The following is a 26,427-nucleotide window of genomic DNA, read 5'->3' as shown; positions in this document are numbered from 1 at the left end:
TCCTGGAGAAGTAGAGGGGACTTGGGAGGCTCAGGGGTCTGAGGGAGCCAGGGAAGCTGAGGAGCTCGGGGGGGTTGGGGGGCTTAGGAAACTGGGGGAGCCAGAAGGGTTTGGGGGACTCAGGGGGCTTGGGGAGCCTGGGGATCCAGGGGTCCCTTGGGGGGGTTTGGGGGAATCAGGGGGAGCCACGGGAGCCTGGGGGCTCAGGTGGGTCCAAGGGAGCCGGGGATCCAGGATGGCTTGGGGGAATCAGGAGGGGTCGGGTGGGGTCTGGGGCTCAGGGGTCTCAGGCGCAGGGTCTGAGCCGCTCTGTGGGCAGAAAGCAACGACCAAGGGAGTCTCTGCAGGGCTGGGCTGGCTGCAGTTGTTGGGGGGGTTGGGAGGACGAGGTACTGATGTCAGCGGGGCTGGGAGGGGGGTCAGCCTGGGGGAGAGATGGCTCCAGGGAGATCTTAGAGCCCCTTCCAGTGCCTAAAGGGGCTCCAAGAGAGCCAGAGAGGGACTTTGGACAAGGGCCTGGAAGGACAGGACAAGGGCCAACGGCTTCCTACTGACAGAGGGCAGGGTGAGATGGGATATTGGGAAGGAATTCTTGGCTGTGAGGGTGGTCAGGCCCTGGCACAGGTTGCCCAGAGAAGCTGTGGCTGCCCCATCCCTATGAGTGTTCAAGGCCAGGTTGAATGGGGGCCTGAGCAATCTGGTTTAATAAAAGATATCCCTGCTGCAGTTGGACTGGATGATCTTTAAAGGTCCTTCCAATCCATTCTGTGCTCTGTGTCTGCCCTAGCTGACTTGGTGCTGGTGCTTTTGCTCCAACAGCTTGTGGATGTCTGTATCCTTTCAGCAATCCTTCATTGACTGAGAGGCCTGGCTGGCACCAGACACTGTGCCTTCATGAGGCAATGGATGCAGAATAGCAGCTTGTAAGAGGCAGAGCTTCCTGCAGACACCAGGGAGACAAACCACACAATCGATTTGCCCTCTTCTTCTCCCTGCCCAGGAAGGCAGTGAGCACTGGGTGCCCTATTCATGGTGATGTTGGCATGCTGAGGGACACCAGCAGGGTCTCGCAGTCTGATTCCTACCTCAGTGAGTGTTCCATCCCTGCTGATGTCCATGGCATCCCCCTGTTTGCCAAACCCAGATCCACATCTTTCTCTCAGACTCTTCATCTTGCAAAGAGGGAACAGTGGAAATGAGGATTCAGGAAACAGCTTGTGCCCATCTCAGCTAGGCTTTCACTGTCATGAGACCTGTAAACAGTAGTCCTAGGACTTCTCCATATGGTGGCCAGCACCTCTAGCATCATGTTTGGGTCCCAGGATGGGGGAGTAAGGGGTCCAATGGGTGTGAAAACAGCAGCACTGAGGTTGTGGTGACTCAGCCTGCCAGCTCAGCACCACCCTGGAGCAGCCTGGCCAGACTGGCTCAGTATCACAGCTCATATTCATGGTTGTCCTCATGCTTTCTGCTGAGGAAAATGCCTTCAGGTCCATCCCTTGGACAATTCCTGCTTTGTGTCACCTCAGGATCTTTGAGCCATACACCATTTTGCCCTGTTGCCTTGGTCACCCCAGCCTGCCCCCAGTCCCATGCACTAAATCCCACATTGTTCTGACAACCACGGGCCTCTCTCTGCCCCATGGTCTGATCTGGTCCCACACTAAGCTAACATTGGCCCTGCACTTGCTTCTCCTCTGGGATTTGCACATGGGCTGCTGTTGTGGCTTCTGGCCTGGCCATCTGACTCGTCAAATGCATGTGTCCCCGAGAGAGACAGGGGGGCTACAAGACACCTGTAGCATTGGGCTTGGAGAGCCTTGATGTTCCCCTGCTCATGGCCCGGGCCTCCTCTGTTCTGTCACCTGATGGCTTTGCCCTTGTTTATCTGTGTCCCTGCTGCTGAAGAAGGGGGGAGATGTGTTTTGTGCAACAAGGCAGAGAGCAGCAAACAGCATTTCCCCTGAGGCTCGAGGCCAGCTGGGGTCTGCGCCTTCAGTGAGCATCTGCCAGCCGGCTGGGAGAGCTGCTCCTGCAACCTGCTGCCCCAGAGCAACAGGATGTGGGTAACGAGGGTCCTCCGGGAGCAGGGTGATGGTGGGTGGGAGCTTTGAACATAACGGGTGAACACTGTGCTGGCACGTTGCCCTTCTCCCCACCGCCGGTGCTGTCCTCAGTCCTCACATCCACTGCCACAGCATCTACAATAGGATGTTCCCCAGGCCGATGTGGGGGCTGCAGGGCTGTGAACACGACCGCGGTGAAGAAGTGGATCCAGGTCCGGGTTTTCTGCTCTCCTCCACCGCCTCACACAAACTGATTAAATTAGTTTCAACTTTTTCCTGCCCCACTCGCAGGTGGCCTGGGGATGGCGGGGCAGCCCCCCTGGGGCAGCCCGGAGGCAGCTGTGCTGGGCACGGAAGTGCCCCATTTCTCTCTCTCCCCCCCCCCCCCGCCCCCGCCCGAAAATCAGAGACCAAGGCGGCCCTGGTGCAGCAGTGCGTGAAAAGCCCCCGCACTACTGGATGAATTGGAGACTCCAGCCTCCTCCATAAGAGGAGCTGCTCCCGCCTGGTAAATCCCTCATTTGCTTCGGGAAACCAAGGGAGGATAACCGGCTGCCTCCCTTGCGGCACCGCTGAGCCCTCGGCGCGATGGGCTACGCCCCGCAGCCCCCCGCACACCGCAGGGATGGACCCGCGGCGAGCTCGGCGAACTCCCGGGGTGCGGCGGGGCCGCCCGAGCGGCAGGTGGGACCGCGGCCACCGGGACCCCCGCGGCGGTGGCCGGCGGGGAGGGCTTCCCGGTGGTGGGGCGGCCACCGGGACACCCGTGGGGAGGGCTCCCCGCCCGGCCCAGCCCTGCCCGCTGGGCTGCCGGCGGGGCGGAGGGCGGAGGCAGGGCTGGCAGCGGCGGCGGGCGGCGCACACGCACACACCTCCCTGCATGTGATTAAATGGCTCGAAATCTGCTTCTGATTTCCTCGGGGAGGTGACTTTTCCCTTCTTTTCAACCCGGGATTTATTGGAGCCTTTTTACTCCGCTTCCAGGCAGCGGTGGGAGCTCAGTTTCTCCAATTCTTGCTTTTCTTTTCTTTTTTCTTTTTTTCCTAAGGTTTTACTTTTTGTTGTTGTTGTTTTCCCTTTCCTCTCCTCTTCGCCCTCCCCTGCCGCCTTCCCCCCTCCCTCCCGCAGCCGAAGCAGCCGCGGGCGGTACGGCGGAGCGGGTGGGAGCGCGGCCGGCTGCGGGCACGGCGCTGGGACCCGCCCGCACCGCCGGGAGCAGCGCTCCCGCTTTCCACTATTTCGCCTTATTTTACTCACACACACACACACTTCCCTGGAAATTTTGTTATTATTGCTTTTTTTCCCCCTTTTCTTTACTTTTTTTCCTTTCTTCAGCCCCGGGAAGGGGCTGTCCCCGCCCGCTCCGCCGCGGCCCCGGCTCCTCTCGCCGCCGCTCCCGGACCTGCCGCCCGGACCGGCCCCGCTACCTGCCCGGCCGCGGTAAGCTGCGCTCCCAACTTCTCGGCGCTCCCTGCTCCCGCTCTCCTCCCCACCGCTCCCTCCCTCCTTGCCTTTTATTCCTCCCTCTCCCCCCGCACTCACCCTCCCTTTATTTCCCTTTCCATCCTTTCACCGCCGAAGACGGGACCTCCCCGCAGCGGGGCCGCCCGCCGCCGCCGAGCCCCGCTCCCGGCCCCGGGCAGCTCCGGCCGCGGTCGCTCCGCGCTCTGGCCCGGTTCGGCCCGGCTTGGCTCGCCGCGGCCGCCCGGCAGAGCTGGCGGGGGCCGTGCGGGTGCTCGGCGCTGTACGAAGCCCCGCGGTGTCGCAGCCCCGGCTCCGCTAGGTGCGGGTGCGGTGCGGGCAGCGGCGGGAGCGCTGCCAGGCCGTGCCTGCGATGCCAGCCCCGGCTGAGGGACACGGGGCGCACACGTGCTCCCCTGCCCGCAGCTCCCGCCGCAGGCCCTTCTCAGCCCGGGCGCTCCACCGCACAAATCCACCTTGGCGGCCGGCATCGCCCTTGTCACCATCCCAGGCTTGGGGCTATCGTCGGTCCCTTCCCGGCACACGGAGAGGCCCCGCGGTGGCTCAGAGCGTGTGTTCCCTCTGGAAACAGCCCCTGCGTGATGGGCTCGGCTGCTCTGCAGTGCTGGGTTGAGCTGGGTGAGACCCTCGGCACCCCCAGCCCCCTGCCCTGGGCAAGAGCCGGGGTGAGGGCAGCCTGGGCAGGGCACGTGCGAGCGGGCGGCAGCGCGGGGAGAAGGGAGGCTGGGCTGCGTTTGGTAGGTTTGCATTTGCTTTCTTCTCTTAGAGCTGCTGAACCCTCATTTCCTCAAAACGCCGTCCCACCCACAGCTTCCCCAGCCCACTGGAGAGTGGGTGGGTGGAAATACCTTTCTTGGGATAAGGAATAACTGGTGTGATGGGGGACGTGGTGCTTGGCAGTCTGCTGCCTCGCCAAGCATGGTGGGTGAGGAAGGTCCCGTGGGCAGGGGCAGGAGCTCCTCTGGCAGTGCAGTGGTCCTGCTGGCTTGCTGCTCATCTGGGCAGCACTTGGGCATGGATGCTCCTCTCTCAGGGAGCTCACCCCACGAGTGTATGGGATGTGAGCTGGGCTGAGCATCTCCATCTGTGCTGTTTTTGTTGGACTGTAGCTGGGCTGAGATGATACTGAGTGTAGACCAGGATGTGCAAACCCCACATGGCTGGAAATGCCACAGGTCCTTCTTCCCTGGCCAGGTTTGCTGTTGCTTGTGTCTGAGCCAGGAGAGGCTGGAGCTCTCTGTAACCAGGGCAGAGGGATGTGGCTTCAGCTGTCCTCTGAAAACACCCTCCAAGGTGTTTGGGTGGATGGAGGACAACTTTTTTTCCTCTCTTTCTGTAGTATCTCATTTACAAAATAGAGGGAGCTGCTGTGCTGCTCTACTCACCTGGTTGGAGCCAGCTGGTGAGGGGACAGGAGGTCCAGCAGGCCAAGAGAAGGGTGGGCTTTGGGGATCCCAACACCCCTTCCTCCTCCATCTGTGTGTGGTAGGAGGAGGGCAAGGTGGGTCCCTGCAGAGAAGAGAGCAAGTGTAATGCCAGGTTGGGAAAGAGCTGAGGTGTGTCTGCAGCCTGTGGAAAAGAGAAGCCAGGCCTATGGATGCAGCTGAGCATGAGGAGCTCACCAAAAACGCAAGCTGCTAGGCGTCGAGGTTGAGGAGCATTTCCACTGCTCCCTGAGCACCAGAACATGATGCCTTCAGCCTGGATCAGCCGGGACTGAGCTCCCACCTTGGTTGGCAGAGGTGTGCGTCCAAGAGATGTTTCCCAGCCCTGAAGTAGGAGCTGAGCACCAGTGCAGACCTTGGGGCGCGTGTTGAGATGCCTTCAGCAGGGAAGCAGCCTGCTGTGCCGAGGGTGTCCGCAGCACCTCTGCCTCCTGTTCCCCCACCCTGTTAGTCAGGCCCCGCTCCATAAGGAAGCAATTATTTTGTGCCCCTTCAAGCCCCTCCCTGAGCCTGCGCAGGACACTCGTGCTCGGTATGGAAACACGACAGATTTTCCATATTCCTCTTTGCCCCGTGATGTTTAAAAACATACGTGACAGCTTCTTCCAAATGCTGCAGGCTTGGCTGGCACTCAAGTAATAACAGGCTGTGGGACACCAGGGGCATGAAATATTGTACCAATAGCCAGAGAAGGGGTGAAAAAAAGAGATGTCAAAGTGCAGCGTGTTTCCGGCCCGTTGTCATGAGCCATCCTCTGCCCAATGTGAGAGATCTTTCAAAGCTGGCCAAATGTTGTCATCTCTGAATACCATTTTAAATATTCATCCAGACTATTTTCAACATCTGTGCCCAGCATGTTGTGAAAAGGCAATGAGGGACATTATGGAAACCAGATCACTTTATTCCCATATGGAGTGGAAAGGGGTTGAAGCAATGAGGACTTCTAGACTGGGACTGCATGAGTGGACTGCATGAGTTCCATGCATCTGCTGGAAGCAGTGGGAGGAAAATCCTCTCACCTTGAAGGATGCTGCTGGGAGCACTCGACAGAGCCAAGCACCATGGCAGGAGTGGGTGAAGGAGTTCAGAGAGCTGGGCTGCGATTAGAGTTGGGTAAAACAACTGGTCAAGCTGTAGTAGAGGTCAATAAATAGAGTAGAATAAAATCATAGAATACCCCGAGTTGGAAGGGATCCACAAGGATTATTAAGTCCAAATGCATCCAGACAGTGCTTGCTGCTCCTGCAAGGTCAAGGGCTCCAGATGCCTCCTTGAGCTGCTGTTGCACTGGAAGCATGAGGAGGAGATCTCCAGCTTGTACTGGCTGGGGGGTGCAAGTGTTGGAGCAAAATGATTTCAGCTCTGCATCATATGGATGATACCCTGCTGAAGTCTCTCCTCCTGGCAGCAGGACCACCTCTACCCAGGAGGTGAGCAGAGAAGGCATGGGGGACTCAGCAGGCCACCCATGCTGGGTGCTGGTCCCTCCTTTCTGTGGTCAGTGTGGCTTATGAGTTAACAAAACTGATGAGCAAGGATGTGTCCGAGTATCCCACCTTTGACAGCTCCATGCACATGGCTGAGTAGCCTGGGGACTGTTTGCTTCCTGGTGGAATTCTTTTTTTCTTTTATTTTTTGGTTGTTTTCAATAACCTTGGAAATTTGGGCTCCGTTTCTGCCTTTTGTAACATCAGGCTGCAACTAATTCAAGCCAGGCCAGATCCTGACCACAGGTATGCCAGTGTAAATTTGAATGGAGTCGCTTACGTCTTGGTTTGGCCTGATGTGAATGGAGTTACTTCGGGCCGATGCCAAAGGGCTGAGGTCAGAATCTGGCCCATCCTTTCCTGCAGTGTAATTTGTACACGTCTCCTGGCACTGCCGGGGTATCGTATGGCTTGTGTCATTCTGGCTTCGACCTGCCAGAGTGCGTTTCAGGATCTATCACCCCGAGTGCCTGCTGCAGGAAGACGCTGCCGTGTAATTGCCCCCGTGAGCTGTGCCTTCGGGGGGCTGAAAGCCCGAGGGGCTGTGCAGAGAGGCCAACTCTGCGGATGTGGGTCCATGAGCGCTCAGGAGCTTCTGATGCTTAAATGTCAGAAGAGAGGAGAGAGTCTGTAAAGGAAAGTGAGGCATCTCCTCAGTGCCATTAGCCATGTCCCAAGTGGGCACTGGTTGCTCCATTAGTGGCTGGGAAGGCGATTAGCACTACCAGCTGCACTACATCCCTCCAGCCTCTCCCTGCCTCTGGAAAGCTGAGCCTGGACCAGCACCTTGGCTGCATGGGGTTTTTCCTTTCACTTTAAATACTTCTCGGTTGTGTTTTTATGTCCCAAAGACACATGGAATGATTTATCCATGACTGAAGCGCAGTTTGGTCCTGATGCATTCTGCTTGTTGGGTGAGGGGAATGAAGCTTCCCCTAGCTGGCATTGGCATGGTGGGTGAGGGACCTGGGTACCCAGGGACTCCCCCAGCCCCCCAAGATGGGTCTTATTCATGGTCTGGGGCAGATCTGCAGGGGGTCACTCCCACAGCATGTGTGGCAAGGGAGTGCAGATGCCCTCATTAGGATGGACCCATAATGAGGTGGATAAGTGCAGAGTGTGGTAGCAGGTACATCCTGGTTAAGGGACATGCTCTCATCATTTGTGCCTGGTTACAGCTTCTCTGAGCACATCATTCCTCTTCTGCTTTGGGTCCCATCCCATTCCCCTAGTGCCCTCTTGCTCAGATGGCACCTGAGGTGCTGGTGGGCTTTACTGGGTACGCCACATCTTAGGGAGGATACAAGCACTTTGGATTTAGTTGTTGGACCGCCTTAAGTAGTCAGGTCCTTTGGTCCTTGCCCAGGAATCTGCCTGCTGCTCCACAGCTCTGCTGTGCAATGAGGAGCATGTTCATGCCCCATGTGGGTGTGTGGCTCTGTCCCTGTCCCATACTGGCACCCAGGACCTCACCCCTGTGCGCAGGGTGATGCAGCACCTTGTGGGGACCAGTTATTCCTGTCTCAGCCAGTTCCAAGTAAGGCCACATGATTTTCTCAGGTGATGCAAGTATGCCATGCACTGCACTGTCCTGGCCCAGAGCAGAAACCCATCCAGCTGGACCATGTCAGCAGTATTGGTGAGAAAAACTGGGGGGAGCAGTGCAGGTCCCTGGCAGGAAGGAAGCACCATTCCCCTGTCATCCCTTGGGGCGTTCCGCCTCCACTCCCACGCAGTGCTGGCTGCTCAGCTTTAGTCACTGCTGGCCCTCTAAGCCCACATTTTTGCAACAGCAGAACACCACTCACACCTTCACCTCTGCTTTAATTAGAGAGGGCTGCTCCGGTGCAGCTAACATCCTGGGATCAAATCTAGCAAATAACTCCCTTCCCTCCCTGTCTCGTGTTGTTTCACTTAATCCCGTAATTACCTCGGCAAAGCTGCCACGGCCCCTGGTCTGCTGGGTGGTGACCCTGGGCCTGCCGTAGGCACCAGCATCTGTGTTGTGGGAAGTTTGCTCTCCTTGCCCTGCCTCACCTGCTGCACTTGTCTCGTGCATTCTCTTTTGGGGACCACGCACCCACCCCATGGCTCAGCATCGAGAGACCTGGAGCTCTAGGCATGCATCCGTGCCTGGCATCACCCTCAGCAGCCCTGCCTCCTGGAAAGACGATGGGAAAGGAACCCACAGTGGGCTGGAGCATCACCCTGACAAGTCTCTCACAAGGCAGGAAAACGCTGCTGGTCGCTCTGGGAAGCGTGTAGCTGTAGGGAGAAGGGGTGTGGAGGCGTTGGATGGGCTGTAGGGAGAAGGGGTGTGGAGGCGTTGGATGTGGTAGCTAATTTTTTTTTAAAGCACTTCTGAAGCACTCCAGCGGCGTGACTTCCTTCCAAGCCGCACGGCTGTTAGCATTCCCCGAGCAGAGGAGTGAGGAAATCGCCCACCTCAAAAATGCAGGCGCTTCTGGGGAGGAGCTGGGAGGGCAGCCGCTTCCTCGGGAAGGGTGAACCCCCGGCCCGCGGGTGCTGCTGGTAGCAGCGAGCCGACAGCCACAGGAGAGCCTCGCTAGGCCTTCGGGATGTTGTCACTGCAAAAGGCACTTCATTGCTTACGTCCCTCCTCGTGCCAGATCCAGGCGTATGCTGGGCTGGATTTGGCACCGAGGGGTCATCCCATTTCTCTCTGCTTAGTCAGCAGCGTCTCCATTTGAACTGAGCAAAGATGGGAAGTGGAAAAGGGGGCACATAGGGGCTGGGAAGAGAAATACCCACTCCCAGGCCTCTCTGGCAGCTTGCCGGCACTCCCAGGGTCACGCTGAATATGCATAAAAGGGAGCAGATTGCAGATTGCCCTTCTCTCCAATACGGAGGTGAGGCCCACGGCGACCACTGGCCCCGGCTCTCTTTCAGTGGGATAATGGGGTGAGCTGAGCACGGAGCGTGCGTGCCTGTGTGTGGTCCTGGGGATGATAATGATTTCCATTCATGCCCTGCCTCTGCAGCGCCGACGCACTGCTGGGTGAGCCTTAACTCCCTGAGGGCTGCTCCCTGGCAGCAGAGCCCCCAGAAGTTTGGCACTGAATTCCAGGGACTTGGTAAGACTGGCAGGAGGGACAGAGCATCCCATCAGGGCAGGGAGGATGAGCAGCAGATGCTTGTGCCCCCCACATAACCCAAAAACAGGGGTAACCCTGTCCTGGATCCTAGACCTGCTGCCCCAGTGCTCATAGTTGCTTCACCTCTGGGCTCTCCCCTGGCCACCAAAGGTGCTGCTGTTGTCACTCTCCCCTGGCCAGGGGTTTCCCCACACCTTTGTGTCTTACCAGATAGGGAATTAGAAGGCCTTTACAGGTGGTATGCTTGAGCATGTCCCTAGCCCTGTCACCTTGCTGCCACATAGCAGCGGGGCAAAGGGTGGAGGAGACTCCTCCTTGGCAGGGTTTAGTAGGTGCCTTGTTCTATACATCCTGAGTCCCCCTGAAGTGGATGGATGCAGTTGCTGAGGCACCTCTGGAGGTTTCACCTCTCTCTTCCTGATGCAGATGTTTTCCTACAGGGTTGTCTCACACTACATGCTGCCCTAGGGGTGGTGGGATGGGAGGTGGTGGCAGCAGCACCCAACTGGGTCCCCTCTGTGGGGTGTGCTGTGGGATGGAGATGATAGGGGGGCACTGGCAGCATCACAGGGCTGAAGGTGCTGTGCTGGCCTCTGCAGGAATGTGCACGGCCAGGTCTTGCTGGGCACTGAGCAGGGTCCATCAGCACTCTGCAGCCCCCTTTGCTGGGTGCGAGTACAGGAGCAGGGCTCTCCTGGTGGGCTGGCAGGGGCTCTGGCTCACTGCCCACTGGTCCAGTTGGGATTGTGCTGCGGAATTAACCAGTTGCAACCTTTGCTCAACAGTCCCTGGACAGGCAGATACCAGGGAGCTGGCAGCAACCATGGCTTCGTCTCCTGCCCAGGAGGCAGCTGTCTGCAGTGGGGCTGAGAGTCCCTGTGGGCTGCCTGCACCAGGGGATGCCCCTCACTGCCTGGTGCTTGTGGCACGATGCCTCCTCTGCTTTGATGACTGCTGTGTCCCTGCAGTCTCCAATCCTGCAGCCACACTCCTCATGTAGGTTGTCAGTGCTCCAGGGACAACATCCTTTGTCTTGCCGGCTGCCAAGTCACCAAGCCATGGGCTGACATGCCCCCAAAAGGCTCTGCAGCACTGCCGTAAAGCGGGGACTGTGCTTCTGGGGGGATGTAGGGACCACCAAGGGAGCTGCCAATTATTCTCCAGTGAGCATCAGCTTTTCCAACAACAGAGGATTAATCAGTGAGGAAACAGCATGGAAGTGGCAGAGGCAGGTTTTGTCCTGGGGACGATGTCCTAGGACAGGCCAAGACCCGTCCCTCTTGCCCCCTCGGCAGGCTCTGGCTGCCGGGCTGAGTGTGGCTGCGCAGGGAGGAGCTTCCTCTCATTTGTGGTTTGGCAGCCTGGAGAGGCAGCTTTGTTCCACAGTCATAGATCCTTTTTCTTTGCAAAATGGAATAACAAACAAAAAAAAGTCCTGAATCATTTGAAATGGGCTGTCCCTTGCAGCCTCCTTTGGCCAGAATGGGCAGCTGGATGGGGAGGAGCAGCATTGGGGCTGTAGGTGGGGGGCAGAGCTGGGGATGCTGGGCTGGGTTGTGCTGCTGGCACAGAGCTTCATTCCTCAAAGTGAAACACAAATCCCAAGTCATCCTGTAAGGATTTATTAGTGGAAGAGGGGACGATGAGGGGATTCCCTCCTCCTGACGGACTATGGCATGGGCTGGTAGAAGCTGAAGAATTTGGCTTTGGCTCAGCACAACCCCGTAGGATGGCAGGGCTGATGCCACCCACCCATCTGGGCAGCTCACGTGTCTGCCACCAGCTGCAGCACTCAGGGCCATTCTCTGGCGATTGCATGAGCCGTGGCCACTCACACGATGGGATGTGGCCAATCTGCATCGTGTGGGATGTTCCTGCTGCAACCAGAGCTGGCAGAAGGGAATGTGACCTCCCATCCCTCTTCCACTCTTTGAGCCAGTGACACAGGAGATGGGGCACATCCCCTAGGAGCCACTCAGCTCCTTGGTCCTGTGCTGCAGCTGCTGGGAGAGGAGCCCACCCAGGCCCTGCGTTTGGTCCTGGCCTTTCCCTCCATCAGCTGACAGGCCAGACGCAGACCTGGATTTCTTGGGGGCGAGGCCAGAATAACCTACTTTTGCCCCTGGGATTACACAGGTAGCGTGGCAGAGGAATTTGGTGGGGATCCAGCCCCTGACTTGGAGAAACCACTGTGCCATGGCCAGCAAGGAAAGTGGTGCTGTGCCTAGGAGCCCCAGGGCTTCATCCCAACAAGCTCCTCCTACCTTTTGCAAAATGTGCCTCCAAGGTGTTTTTACTGCTGTTCCTTTCTCCTGCACTGTCAGGAGTTGTTTTGTGCTTCAGTTGGATAACTTGGAGTTTGCAGCTCCTACTGCAGCTGGAAGGTCTCCCCAGCTCTTCTCAACCACCAGTCCTTGTCAACTGTGCAGTGACAGGGGTCTCTGAAACTGTGTGTGACAGCCAGAGCTGCTGGCAGGCAGGAACATTCCTGTCACCCCAGGATGGTTTGTCAGAGGCCAGAGAAGGGCTGTACCCTGATTCCAACCTCCTCCATCCAAAGCTCACCTCCTTTCACTGTTTCCCAGGGTATTGCACTCCTGCTGATGAGCAGTGAGGGGTTGGTGTGGATAAGGTAGCACAGAGGGATCACCTCCCTGCCCCACTCCCAGCATGATGTATCAGTGAATGTGGGGTGGGAAGGTGGGCATGGGTGAAGGACCAGCCATGGGGGTGTTTCCCATCCCTTACCAGTCCCCCTAACATGGGCTCGTGACACTGCCAGTGCTATTCACTCTTGTTGCTCTTCCTCCAGGGAGGAGCCACTTCCCCCACCCCAGGAGAATGGAGATCCTGCAGCTCCTGCGCCTGCTCCTCACCACCGCCATGCTGGGCCTCTCCCAGACAGTGAACCCCTTTGTGGCCCAGCAGACCCCCCCAGACCCCTGCTACGATGAAAGTGGTGCTCCTCGCCGCTGCATCCCTGAATTTGTCAATGCTGCCTTCGGGAAGGAGGTCCAAGCCTCCAGCACGTGCGGGAAGCCCCCAACACGGCACTGCAACGCCTCAGACCCCCGCCGAGCCCACCCACCCGCCTACCTGACTGACCTCAACACTGCCTCCAACATGACGTGTTGGCGCTCGGAGACCCTCCACCACTCCCCCCAGAACGTCACCCTCACCCTCTCCCTCGGCAAAAAGTTTGAGGTGGTCTACGTTAGCCTCCAGTTCTGCTCACCCCGGCCCGAGTCCACCGCCATCCTCAAGTCCATGGACTACGGCAAGACCTGGGTGCCGTACCAGTACTACTCCTCCCAGTGCCGCAAGATCTACGGCAAGCCCAGCAAAGCCACTGTCACCAAGCAGAACGAGCAGGAGGCCCTGTGCACCGATGGCCTCACCGACCTGTACCCGCTCACCGGCGGGCTCATCGCCTTCAGCACCCTCGACGGGCGACCCTCCGCCCAGGACTTCGACAGCAGCCCCGTGCTCCAGGACTGGGTGACGGCCACCGACATCCGCGTGGTCTTCAGCCGCCCACACCTCTTCCGCGACCTGGGCAGCCGAGACGCTGGGGAGGAGGAGGGCGGGGGCACCAGCTCGACCCCTTACTACTATGCGGTGGGGGAGCTGCAGGTGGGCGGGCGCTGCAAGTGCAACGGGCACGCGGCGCGCTGCGTGAAGGACAAGGAGCAGAAGCTGGTGTGTGACTGCAAGCACAACACAGAGGGCCCCGAGTGCGACCGCTGCAAGCCCTTCCACTACGACCGGCCCTGGCAGCGCGCCAGCGCCCGCGAGGCAAACGAGTGTCTGGGTAAGGGGCTTTCAAGTATTTTTTGTTTCCTGGGGCTCAAATGCTACAACAGGTCATTGGGGGAGGAATTGATGGGTGCTGAGCCAAAGCAATTGTGCTTGTCTGGAGAGACTGGGGAGCATCCCCTTGCCAGAGGATTGGGAAAGGCTCAGGGAGACCTCATTGCAGTTACAACTTCCTGGGGAGGGGCAGAGGAGGGGCAGGCCCTGAGCTCTGCTCTGTAGGGACCAAGGACAGGACATAGGGAATGGCCTGGAGTTGTGTCAGGGCAGGGTTAGGTTGGATCTCAGGAAAAGGTTCTTCCCCCAGAGGCTGGTTGGGCACTGAACAGGCTCCCCAGGGCAGTGGGCACAGCACCAAGGCTGCCAGAGCTCCAGGAGTGTTTGATGATCCTCTGGGGCACATGGTGTGACTCTTAGGGATGGTCCTGTGCAGGACTGAGGGTTGGACTCGATGATGCTGGTGGGTCCCTTCCAACTTGGCATATTCTGTGATTCAGTGAACCATTCACCCTCTCTTTGCTGTAGGTTTCCCCTCAGAAGTGCAGTGATTCAGCCATGAACCAAAGCACCAAAACCCTCCCAAAAATCACAGGTGTCTTTCAGCTGGTCAGCAAACCTTAGTGAGGGATGCCCCTCTGCAGTGTTTCCCTTGGGCAGCAAACCAGTTATCCCTGCGCCTGAGAGGCAACTGCAGTGTCCCCTTCAAGATGTGCTTGGGGACAGGGATCAGGAAGAAAAACCTGGCAGGGGTTGAGGAAATACTGGAGATATCCTAATTTGACATTTCATCCTTCATATTCACTCTGGTGTGGTGGTTTTAGCTTGTTTGTCCTTGCAAAGGTTTCCATGGGTTAAAAATATTGTCATCAAAATGAAACATTTCCAAAATATGACACTGATGTCGCTTGGCTGTCCCACTTATGAATCTTTGTGGGACTTTGGTGGAGATTTTTTGCCTTTTTTTCCCGGTTTGGAATGGGGCAGGGGGATGCCAGAGTCCTGCAAAGGTCTGGGAGAGGGAGGAATAGCCTCTCACTCCTCCTGGACTGGAGCCCAGGTCTCAGGGGGTGGCAGGAGGATGGAGACAAGGGAAAGCTGTACCATTAATCAGCCTCTGAAAGGCTCAGTGATGTGCCAAAGGTCAGAAGGACTTGTTAGTATTTGTGATCGATGCCTTGTTGAGATCCCAGCTGTCTGCTTCAATATATACATGTTACAGCAGATTTCTTCTCAGAATGGCTGAAAAGGCAGTGGATTCAAAGCAAGTGCTAGAGCTGATGCTTTAAACCACCTCACACACTGTGGGAATGTATCAGCCCTTGTGTTTTCCCACTTGTCTCAGAAAGATGAGAGCTCACAAAAAACCCTCCCTTCTGCACCCTGACCAGGGCTGCTGCAGGTCGGGCAGAGGAGGCCTCCAGCAGGTGCGTGAGCCCATGGAAACCCCTGGGACAGAAGGGGGACCTCGACCTGCTGGCTGCCTCCCTTGTGCCATCCCACACCACATCTGCCTCAGCACCACATCCTCCAGTAAAGCAGTGGGACAGCAGTGGAGGTGGCTCTGCCAGCACATATGGGGTTAAACCAGAGGGGGCTTGTTTTGGGGGAGCATCTGCAGGTTTTCTGTCCATCTCGTCCATGGCGAGGTGAGAGTCCCGCGTTGCAGAGTATTTCTCTGAGCATCCTGCCCCCGGCTGCAGATCCCGTCCCCCCTGTGGCAGATGGGGCTGAAAAGATAAACGAGGGAGGGAAGAGGAGGCGGGAGCGCCGCGTGGTCCCTTCAGCCCCCGCCCCCCCCCCCCCCCCCCGACAGCCCCGCACACAAAGAGCCTTCCCCGAGCTGCGTGTGAAAGTAGTTTTTTCCTGTTGATTCGCTCCCCTCTTTCTCCCTTTCCCCTCTCGGGCTTTGTACCCTCTCTGAAGGGACCTGAAAGACCTTCTCCATCACCCGCCTCCGAAGGGCTTAGCGGCTGAAAGCTGGATTAGCTCCCCAAGCCTTCCCCTCTGTGCCTTTCAACAATGACATCTCCCCAGCCAGCACGAACAGACGCAGCAATTAGCACCAATTAAAAGGAGAGGCTGCCCGGGAAGTTCCCTTTGCTCAGCCTGGAGGCTGTTCCGGACTCTGTACTGCGGTCGGGCATCGGTGATGTTGGCTCACGGTGGTGGATGCCAGGTGTGGCTGGGGAGTGGGGAGGAGGAGGAAAAGGAGGGTGGGTGGATGCAGAGCTTGGCAGCTGAGGGGCAGGATAGGGAGTTGCAGCACCCTGAAAGTGAGTGAGAATGGAGCCGCGGAGCTGGTACAGCTTCAGGTCATGTTGGGATGTGTCACCTCTTGACTCTGCTCCCCAGCACCCTGCCTGGGGGTTTGTCTCCCTCCAGGGCATGGGAGTCTGCCTGCTGCAGCATGGGGACAAACAGATGTCCTATAGCACGGCACGATGCTGGGACATCCATTTCTTATTTCATCAGAATTTGTCTCTGGGAAATGCAGACATGAAACAGCTCAGTGCCACCTGAGGCCTGAGCATCGGCACAGGACACAACCCCACTGTGGCTGTGGCAGTTGTGGGGACATAGCTGTGTTAAGGGGGTCAGCGGAAGTTTGGCAAGCAGGCAGGTTTGGGAATGTCACAGCCAGGACAGTGGCAGTGGATTTGCCATGCTGCAGGCTTGGCAAGAGGGCACAGTGCTGCAGGCTTGGCAAGAGGGCACAGTGCTGCAGGGTGCATGGCCCTGTACCTGATGGTTACAAGGTGTGGCCATTGGGCCAAAGGCACTGGGGTTCTCCTGATACCCTGTAAGGGCTGCATATCCCACAGGGAGCTTGTCCTGCTAATATTGGGATGCTCTGTGTGCCCTCTGGTGTGCCCAGGGCAGGGAAAGAGGGACATGTGTCCCCCTCTGTGTGTCCCTCCCAGCTTTTAGCCCAGGACAGGCTCAGTGAAGGATAATCCCAGCAGGGAGGCTGGCAGGAGCAGGATCGCCAAATCCCGGCGACCCCCACGTGATGCAGCAGCTTTATCCTTGCAGACTCTCACCTCCTCCTCCCGGCCACCGCTACCGGTCCCGGCTTGCACCCGTGAGCTGCTGGGGACAGCCCGGTCACCCCCTCGGCAGCCCGGCCCCCAAACACCCGGCCTGGGGAAGGAGGGGAAGCGGATTAGCACGAGGCAGCCACTGGAAGTAATTGATGCACTCGCTGGTGATGCGGGAGCTCTTGTTCCCTTTGTGGCCACCGCGGCGGGAGCACTCCCCGGAGCACCAGGATAATGCCCGGGCCTTGCTTTGATCCGGAGCCTCGGCGGGGAAGGGGCTGCGCTCTCCTGGGAAGACCTCACTGGCTAGTGCTCCCTCCACTTTGGGCCGGGGGAATGTGGTGGTCCAGGCAGGATGCCAGTGCCTGAAAACACCAAACCCCAGAGCAGTGGTGGGATTTGGAAGATCACATGTAATTCCCCTGTGTCCTCTGTCCCTTCCTGTACGTGTTTGCCCCTTCCTTTGTGAGTTCCCCCAACAGGGTTCTCCGTACCTGCTCCCCAGTAGACGTACTGGAAAGCCAGTGTGTTCCCAGCACCACCAGCCATGGTCCTTCCCTGGGGAGAGCAAGGGGAAGGCGACAGCTTTAGGAGGTGGGCAAGCAGACAGCATTCCCCTGCTGCCCCTGCCTGGGCATCTGTGTCCCATGGGGTGCGGTATCCCAGCAGATCTGGGGTGCAGGGGAAGGCAGCCACCCTGGCAGATGGGATTAACACTTCGTTGACCATCCTGAGTCCTGCTCCTCCTGGGATGGGGCAGGAGTGGCTCAGCCTTGCCCCTCGCAGCCCCTTGGGTAGGGCTCTCTCCTTCTGCTTCTCCTCCTGCTTCCTGGCAGCAGCAGAGTGAGCCCCAGGCCCTCTCTCCCAACACCTTCCCCAGGATGGAGGGGCAGTGTGGGTGGGAGGGAAGGGGCTCCTCTGGTCTGGGCTCCCATGCCCAGAGTGGAGGTGCAGCCTCAACCTGCCCCGTGTCCCAGCCAGGCTCTCCTTCAGCCAAAGCAGGGGCGTAGCTCGAATCTGCTGTGGGTTGGCAGCGGCAGCCAGTCTAGGGTTTCGCTGATCCAGCTGCCTTCCCTAATTATTCCCAGGGAATTTGTAGGGGCGGTGAGCCCCACTCCTGCCCTGCGGGCTCCATCGCCTGCCACACGTGTGGCACGGTGAATGGCACTGCCTGTCCCATGCCAGGGTCCATCCCAAAGCGCCTCATGCCATCATTCCAGGCTCTCCATCCACAGCAGCCCAGAGGAGGAGAGGTTTTGGGGTGGCTGTGGCCTGAGCAGGGGTTCAAACACTATGAAAAGGGAGACAGAAGGTTGCTCCATTGCAAGGTGTCAACATTTAATTAGTCTATTATTGCAAATTATTAGATCTTGTGATTGTTTAATTGATCATATGATTGTTTAATTGGGCATACTGAACAAGGGCGGAAGCGAGCTGCCACATAATTAGCCCCAAACTGTGCAATTAAATTCTTATTAATACCCCAAACAGCAGGGAACATTCAAGCCTTTAATTAGTGATTAACGGGAGACAGACAGAGCTTGCAACTGCCTCAGCTTGAGGAACAGTGAGAGTATTTAGCCGGGTAAGGGGGACCCGTCTGCCCGATTAGCGCTGGATGGCTGCACCGGGGGGTGAGGAGACGGTCACGCGTGCTGCTGTGACCCTGTCCCTGGGTGGGGACAGCCACCCAACCCTGCATGGCCAAGCCCAGCCAGTTCCCCTTGTTGGCTGGCCAGTATGGCTCCAGAATCCTGCTAAGGTGGTGGCAGTTTGCCGACACCTGGCCCACAGCTGCCTGAAGGAGAGGGGACGATGCTGGGCAGCAAGGGGAGGTTTCTTCTCTGAAACCCAGCTCCTGGTAGGATCAGAAGATCTGCAGCACGTTCCTAGAGAAAGGTGGTCCTGGGCCTGCCCAGGACGTGCTGGGATCAGTGATGCCAGGAAAAAGCCCCAGCCAGTTACTCCCTCACCAATTAAACTGGAGGCAGAGAGGGACCTGCACCAAGGGTGGTGAATCATTTACCCAACTCTTCTCCTCCACTGCCCATCACCTCCCTCTGGGCTGCCAGCCCCTCTCCTTCCCCAGAGGATGCTGGGGGCATTCCCACAGGGACACAAAGCTGCCTTTTGGTGTGACCCAACATGCCTTTCAATGCTGCAAAGGGATAACATGGACCCTCTACTCCCAAAAATTGCTCCTTTGCCATAGTTCTGTGCAGCTGCCTCAGTTCAGCAGCAAAAACCACCCTGGCTTGTCCCTATCCTGTTATCTGGAGAGTGCAAGAGCATCGTGAATGTCAGGATACTTCATTGTGTCTCTTTTGGCCCTGACAAAGCCCGGCTGAGTGTCAGCATCCCCCGCTCAGCAGCATCCTGAACTGCCTGACACTTTGGGCTGTATTTGCTTCTCTCCCTCAACGTACCACAACCCAGAATTTGCCTCAAAAATCTTTGTTTTCTTCTAGCACCAGGGGAAAAAAAGTAGCTCAAAAGGCACAAGCCCCCGAAAGGCACCTACGGCTGCACCGGGTGTTATTTTGATGCCTGCCATGTGATTTGTCACTAATCTCATACCACGGGGGGAGCTCCAGGGGCAGCCGAGGTTTGAGCGCGTGGTGCTGGCTCCAACCTTCCACTCCACTCAAGCCTCCAGAAAAGCTCTTTTTTACAGTTGGGGTTTGCTCTGGCTCTCTTCTCCTGGCATCTCTGTGACCCGAGTGCCAAAGTGGGTGAGGGAGTGTTTGAACTGTGTGGGGTGAAGCTCCCACTGGCTCTGCCGGCCATGGGGAGGCAACTTCACATGGCCGCCAAGCCAGGCTTGGACAGTTAAATCCAGGCTGACACGTTAATGAATTTCACAGTACGCCTGGAAAAACTCTCACCCAACCTCAATTTATCGGCATGGGGAGGGGGCCAGGGCGGAGGGAGCAGGGCGCCGCGTTTTGCCAAAGGAAATCTTGTTCCCATTATCTTTTTGCAAGAGTGTTAAGTGGGAACGGGCAGTGCTTTGCCTTTTTATCTCGCACACGTGGAATCGGCTGGGGGGACCCTGTGCTTCCTGGGGCTAATTTGTGTGTGGACATGTAACAGTGTGCAGATGTTTCTGTGCACAGCTGTACGTTTGGATGACTGGGGCTGTTTTGGTGCGCGTCCGTGTGCATGCACGTTCACATGTGCACGTTTGTGTGCACATGCGTGTGTGTGAGCACACATGGCTTGCTAGGTGGGTGTCTTTGTGTATGTGCTCACGCACACAGGGCAGAGCCTTAAACATAGAGAATTCGAGGAGATGCTGTCACACACCCTGGCATGAGGGGGGTGGTCCTGCTGGAAGGCTGGGTGAGCTCTATCACCAAAGTCAGCTGCCAGGGAAGGGGCAGGGGGAACGACGGGGCTGCAGGTGCCCAGCTGGCACTGCCAAATCCCCTGGCTGCACCCCTCAATCCCACACTTGCCTGCCTTCAGCCAAATGATGCCCTGTCCCTGCAGGTCCCCTTTCTGCTCTGCGCTGACCTCCTGGCACCAGCCCTGTGGGGCGGTGGATGCTGCACATCTGGACGGCACACTGGGACTGTGCTGTACTGTGCTGTGCCCATCCTGCTCCCCAGCACAGCCCCAGCTGCCATGGGGGGCAGCAGGGCAGCTCCAGCCCACCCAGGGGGTCCCGGGTTTCACCTCCAGCCCTCACTCTCTGCCCTTCCCTTGCAGCCTGCAACTGCAACCTGCACGCCCGGCGCTGCCGCTTCAACATGGAGCTGTACAAGCTGTCGGGGCGCAAGAGCGGCGGCGTCTGCCTCAACTGCCGGCACAACACAGCAGGGCGGCACTGCCACTACTGCAAGGAGGGCTTCTACCGTGACCTCAGCAAGTCCATCACAGACCGCAAGGCCTGCAAAGGTGAGCTGGAGGGTCTCCATGTGGGCAGCAAGGGTGAGAGAATCTCTGTTGGCCTCCTTGTTCTCCCTGCTCATCCTTGGGATATCCCTTTGCTTGTAGCCTGGCCAGTCGCTCTGGCAGCTGCAGATCACCTCCAGCTTCCACCACCCTGATGACCTCTGCCACCCCAAGGGCACCAGGGAGGGATGTTGCTTTGAGCCCAGCATGTCCTCGAGGGGTGGGGAGGATGACAGGCAGGGAGCTGCCAGGAACCCATCCATCCCGGGAGGGTCCTGGTGTGGTGGCAGTTTCCATCTCCATGGTCAGTGTTTGGAGAGATGCTGGGCAGGTGCTGAAGTCAACATCTGACTAAATGTGCTGGAATCCTGTCTCTGATATGGATGTTGTCTGGGACATAGCCATGCTTGGAATGTGAGTTCCCTGCTCTGAAGGCCTGGGGATGTTGGCAGAGGTTCCATCGGACCACACAGGGTGCATTTCAGCTATGGGGTGGCTCTTGGGACCTGTCTGGGGGGGATGCTGAACACCATGGTTCCTGGTAGCTGTCCTTGACCTGGCCAGGAGCCATGCTGGCTCCAAGCCATCAAGCTGCAGTTCAACCTCACAAGGTTCCCAGCCGGTGCCAAACATCATGGGACCTGCACGTCTCCTCTCTCTCCTCTAACTCCTGGCCAAACCTGCCTGGTTCCTCTTCCCTGTCCCTACTCAGCCCATCTGCAGAACCTTTTTCAAAACAGTAGTTTCACCAAAGAATCTGAGGTAAGGAGACACCTTGCCTGTCCCCAAGGACTGGCAGGATCCAGACTGGAACATCAGAGTCGGCAGGAAATCAGCCACAGCTGTTTAGATGCTGGGATTTCATCCCTGATCCCTATTTTTCCATCTTAGATTGCTAGTCCCTCCTGGAAGGGAGCACAGTGTCCCCCTCTGATTCCTCTCCGATGCATTTTGCAGCTGTGTGGGCACTGGGCACCTTTGCTGCTGCAAGAACATGATGCTCATGTGTTTATGTAGGGCCTACAGGAAGTACTGGAGCTGGTTTCAGACCATTAACACTGGCTGCAGACCAGTGTTAATGGAAGGATTTGACTTTTGGGGTTCCCCTGTCATGTGCAGTAGTGCTGTTGGAGGTCTGGCTCAGCTGGGTTGGGATGCAATAGGTGAAGTCCCTCTGTCGCTTGTGCTGTGTGAGCCGCCCCAGGCTCTCTGCATCCTTGCTCATCCCAGGAATGCTTGAGCTCATCCCAGGGAGTGGGGCTGAGCAGCCACTGGCAGGATGGGCCCTGCCTGCAGCCAGCTCCTTAGCAAACAGTGAGCTAATCATTTCTAATCACCTCAGCAGCTGACCTGACAGGTCCCACCTCACAGCCCATGTCCCCAGGGACCACGTGCTGTTTCCACCTGGTGGCCTCAGCCAAGCCATGTCACAGGGGCGTGGCAACCCCTGGAAGCACCGAGGGTTTCCCCTTGATGAAGCTTGTGCCAGGTGGCAGCTAGGCCCCAAAGCCATGCCAGGTGCCAGCATTCTTGGGGTGACACTCAGAGGGACTGGGAGAGAGGAAGAGGAGGAGGCAGGACAGGGCATGCATCCTGGCAATCTATGGAACAGCATCCAATATCGTGTCCCATTCCTGGGAGGGGTCCTGGCTCTGGCTGAGGCCAGGGACAGATGGCAGAAGCCCTCAGCTCCTGCTGCAGCACCACCAGACTGGGGCAGCTGCAGCAAAACTCCCTTTTCCATGAGTGCTCAAGTGCTGGAGACTTGTGAGCTCACCCCCAATGGCACCAGGGCTTGGGAGGCACTGGGGTGGCTGTGCCTTACCCTTCGACTTCTGTGGGCAGCACCTAACCTCCCACTCTTCCCCAAGGAGGAGTCTCTGTTCCTCTTTGGATTAGGGAGGTTTAGGCTGGATATTAGGAAAATATCCCTCAGTTCTTCCCTCAGAGGGTGGTTGGACACTGAACAGGCTCCCCAGGGCAGTGGTGATGGCCCCAAAGGCTGCCAGAGCTCAAGGAGCACGTGGACAATGCGCTCAGGCACATGGCGAGGTTGTTGAGGTTTTCCTGTGTAGGGTTAGGAGTTGGATTCAATGATCCTATTGGTCCCTTCCAGCTCAGGATATTCTGTGATTTCTCCTACTTGTGCTCCAGAACTACCTGACACAATACTGACCAAAGTGGAAGCCCTGCAGGCATTTGCCTCCCCAGAGGCCCTGGGGACCCTGGTGCCACCTCCCTGGGCATTGAGGGCTCAGTTTCTGTTCCGTACAGGAAAGAGAGCACTTACCAAAAAGTAATAATAGAAAAAAAAAAAAAAAACAAACAAAAAACCCAAAATTAATAAAGCAAGCTGGATTTGTCTGGGAGCAGGGAGGACTACTGGATACAGCACAAGTGTATGGGACCAGGGACACTGCAGGCACAGCATTTCCTACTCGGCTGTGGCTCAGGTTCCTCTGCTTGCAGGGCTGAGGATGGAGGAAGCATCCTCCATCCATGGCTGCTTCCATCTGCCTGTATCCACCATTTGTCAGCACAAGTCCTGCTCCACCCCCCTCAGGGCAGGAATTGTGTAGCATTAAGGTGATGGAAAGCACCTCTGATCCGAGGTGGCTCCTCTGGATGGGACAGGGCAGGCAAAGCATCCCAGGATGCCCAGGAGTTAATGGGATGGGGTGAGGGCAGATGCCACAGTGCAGGAGAAATGCCAACAAGCGCTGCCTGGGCTGAGGAGGGGCAGGGGAATGGGGGTGCTGTGGCAGGTCCCCCCTCCCAGACAAGCCTCCATCCCTGTGCCAAGCCACAGGCAGGTCTCTGCCAGCCTGGGCAGGGGGTGCTGTTTCCAGAGGGCTGGCAGGGTTTGCCCATGGTTTGGAAGTGCTGCAAAGGCTCAGCCGAGCCAGATGAACATGTGCACGGGGCCGACCCCCGCCACGGTGCATATGTTGAGGAGGATCTGGCAGTGAAGACGGTACCCTGGGTCTAGGGAGCAAATTCCTGGCTCTGCCTCAGGGAACAAAGTTAATAATAAAATCCCTGATGCTTCTGCTACTTTGGCTGCCTCTTCTTCAGTAAAGCAGAGGGCATTTCCACCTCTTTCTTGTACTTATCCAGTGGTGGATCTGCTGAGATTTGGAGCTCTTTGGAGCAGGAGCAGGGTCCCAGGTGCTGGGAAGGGAGAGCTGTCACTGAGAGATATAGAAATACACAGTGACAGAGATGTGACAACACAGTTTGGGCTTGGTTTCTCCAAAGATGTGTCCCATACCTACAACTCAGGTATCTACACTCCTGCAAGAAAAAAAGAAAGAAAAGAAACAGCAAGGATCCTGACAACAGATGTTTAAAGCAGATGTGGAACAGGTTGATGGGAATGGGGGGCTGTGGCTTTGAATGAAGGCTTTTGCACCTACCACAGCACTGGTCCAAGGCAGAAGCTGAGCATCGCTGCAAAGGTGGATGCTCGTAGAATCACAGACTGGTTTGGGTTGGAAGGGACCTTGAAGATCATCTGGTTCCAACTCCCTGCCATGGGCAGGGACACCTTCCACTAGACCAGGTTGCAGATGGTCAGCTCATAACCAGGAGGCAAATCCCTAGCCCAGAGGCCATGAACCATTGCATCTTATTTCAACAAACCCCAGCTCATGTTACTAAATCCCTCTCCAATTGTGGTTTGTCTCTCCTGGGATGCAGCATCTTTGAAATAGGCACAAAAATACCAACTGCAGCTTGCCCAAGCCTGAGTCTAACTGAGCTGAGCCCTCAGCCACCAGCGAGTGCTTCCCTCCCACCACTGGATGCTGCGAGACGGAAAAGCTGGGAGGGTGGAAAAGGCAGAACAACCTACAGGATTAATTCAATGGCAGTAATTGAAAAGTCAAATAAAGAATGGCTGTGCATTAATCCCAGTAATTTAAACAAAGCTGTAAACCATGAGCTTTCTCCAATGAAAACCGGTGAAGCAGTAGCAGCTAAGCCTCAAGATGCAGAAATACTCTGAATATGAGGTGCAAGACATGCTTTCTGGCAAGCACGGCTCGATGAGTTAAGCTCCAAGCTAGTGACTTAATCCACCATTCAAGCTCCACGGGCCAGATCCTGGCAGCCAGAGGGCTGGGAGCAGCAGGGCTCAGTGTGTGGCCAGTGGTGTGAAGCTGCACCATGCCCCCGGTACCTGCCTTCCCTGGGGCCAGGAGGGGGTCCCTGGGCTGGTCCCCCTGCACAGGTCATGTCAGGATGAGGAAGGATGGAGATGCTCCAGCCGGAGTAGTGTGATGGGCCACGCTGCAATGTAGGACTACTGTAGTTTCACCCTGCCAGCCCCCATGCCCCAGCAGCAGGATTGGGGAGAAAACTGGAAGGGTAAAAGCTGGAAAACTTGTGCGTTGAGATGAAAACAATTTAATAGAGAAAGCAAAAGAAGCACGCACAAGCAAAGAAAAACAAGGAATTCTGCTTCGCACGGGCAGCAGGTGTTCAGCCATCCCCAGGAGGGCAGGGCCTCATCCTGCATAGCAGTGACTTGGGAAGATAAACACCATCACTCCAAACCTCTCCTTCTGCCTTCTTCCCCCCCAGCCTCCTTCTTTTTCCCCAGACCATGATGTCATATGGTCTGGAATATCCCTTTGGTCAGTTTGGGTCACCTGTCCTGGCTATGTCTCCTCCCAACCTCCCAGGCATTCCCAACTTCCTTGCCAGTGTGGCAGTATGAGAAGCAGAAAAGGCCTCGGCTCTGTGTAAGCTCTGCCCAGCAATAACAAAAACATATCAACCCCATGTTCAGCACAAATCTAAAACGTAGCCCCTTACCAGCCACTGTGAAGAAAGTTAACTCTACCCCAGCCAAAACCAGCACAGGGACCCACTGCTGCCTGGGACGCTCTTCCCGTAGGAGCAGGAAGGAGCAATGTATTTTTCTGGGACTATGGGAAATCTCTCCTCTACGGCGGGGCTAAGGGGCAGAGATTGGTCTGGCAGAAACCAAACTCATCCCCCAACGACACTGATCTGTTGTGGACTTAGGATGAGCAAAACTGCCTTAATTACTAATCCAGGTAAAAACATCCAGAGTCACTGAAATCCTCCTTCCACTGCATGAAGAGAGATGGGCTTAGATGAACTGGATCCTGATTGGGCTGAGATTTATGTCCCATCCATAAGCTTTGCACCAGGAACAGACCACTGGGGCCCAAGAAAACCCCTGTGTTTCCAATGGCCCCGCGTCGTGCCAAGACTCCCTCGCTCGCTGCCATTTGTTATCACAGCTGAGCCCCAAAATATCCCTGTCAGAAAGACGTCCGCTTCCAGTCCCAGCCAAGATCTGATAAGGATGGAGCATCTGGTCCCCATTAGAGGCTGCTCACTCTGGTTTCTGGCTGTGCAGGAGGGGGCTCGAGTGCCATGGTGCTCCCACCAATCCCATCTGGTGAAAATTAGGGAAACGATAACATCAGGGGGCTGCGGGGGCGGGTGGGGGAGATGTTTTTGTTTTGCTTTGAAATCACGTTCAACTCTTACACTGATGGAGGCTGAGATAACCTCCTCCAGCTCGTAGCCAGCCCAGCTCCAAGCAAACACATGGGAAGGTCCCTCTCCTGAGGGAGCATCTCCTTTCCACGTCCCTCCATGTAGACAACCTCAGTGTGTCCGTCCTCCAATGTGGTGTGATGCAGAGCCACTTCGGCATTCTTCTGAGGGTGGAGACCCAACTTTCACCCACCTCAGGCATGGCTTGTCCCTAGAAAGGCTGTGTTAGAAAGGCATGGGGTCATCCTTTGCCCAGGGTCTCCAGGAGTCAGGTGGGCATTGAGGCTCATGAGCTTGGGAAGCATCAAGAAGACCCACTTCATCCTAAACCCAAGACAAGGTCAATGTTTGTGTAAAAGCTCAGTGTTGGTTCAGCTCCATGGACTGAAAAGCTCAGAGGTCAGGGAGCAAGTGGAGAAAATGGCTTTTACTGCTGCAATAGGAGCATTTTCCTGGGGTTGAGGTGAGAGAGCTGGTGGCTGCAGGCCCCTGTGGGAGTTGCAGTGTCTCCGGGGACTCATCCTGAGCATCCCTGTCAGCAGGGCCAT

The 26,427-nt window shown here is 56.9% G+C and overlaps 1 protein-coding gene across 1 annotated transcript in view; it reads left to right on the top strand.

Annotated features, from left to right (window-relative positions):
• The first annotated feature begins 3,430 nt into the window (after positions 1-3,430).
• The window catches only part of NTN3 (netrin 3), a 30,989-nt gene continuing 7,992 nt past the window's right edge, over positions 3,431-26,427 (top strand). Inside the window, exons 1-3 of the mRNA XM_032704056.1 lie at positions 3,431-3,506; positions 12,409-13,407; positions 20,159-20,347. Coding sequence (XP_032559947.1) covers positions 12,438-13,407; positions 20,159-20,347 — 1,159 coding nt within the window. The 5' untranslated portion in view covers positions 3,431-3,506; positions 12,409-12,437. The remainder of the gene's footprint in view (positions 3,507-12,408; positions 13,408-20,158; positions 20,348-26,427) is intronic.

Source organism: Chiroxiphia lanceolata, chromosome 16 (genome assembly GCF_009829145.1).
Source record: "Chiroxiphia lanceolata isolate bChiLan1 chromosome 16, bChiLan1.pri, whole genome shotgun sequence".
Taxonomy (NCBI): domain Eukaryota; kingdom Metazoa; phylum Chordata; class Aves; order Passeriformes; family Pipridae; genus Chiroxiphia; species Chiroxiphia lanceolata.
Note: the sequence above shows the minus strand (reverse complement) of the source record. Positions and strands in the feature narration are given on the sequence as shown.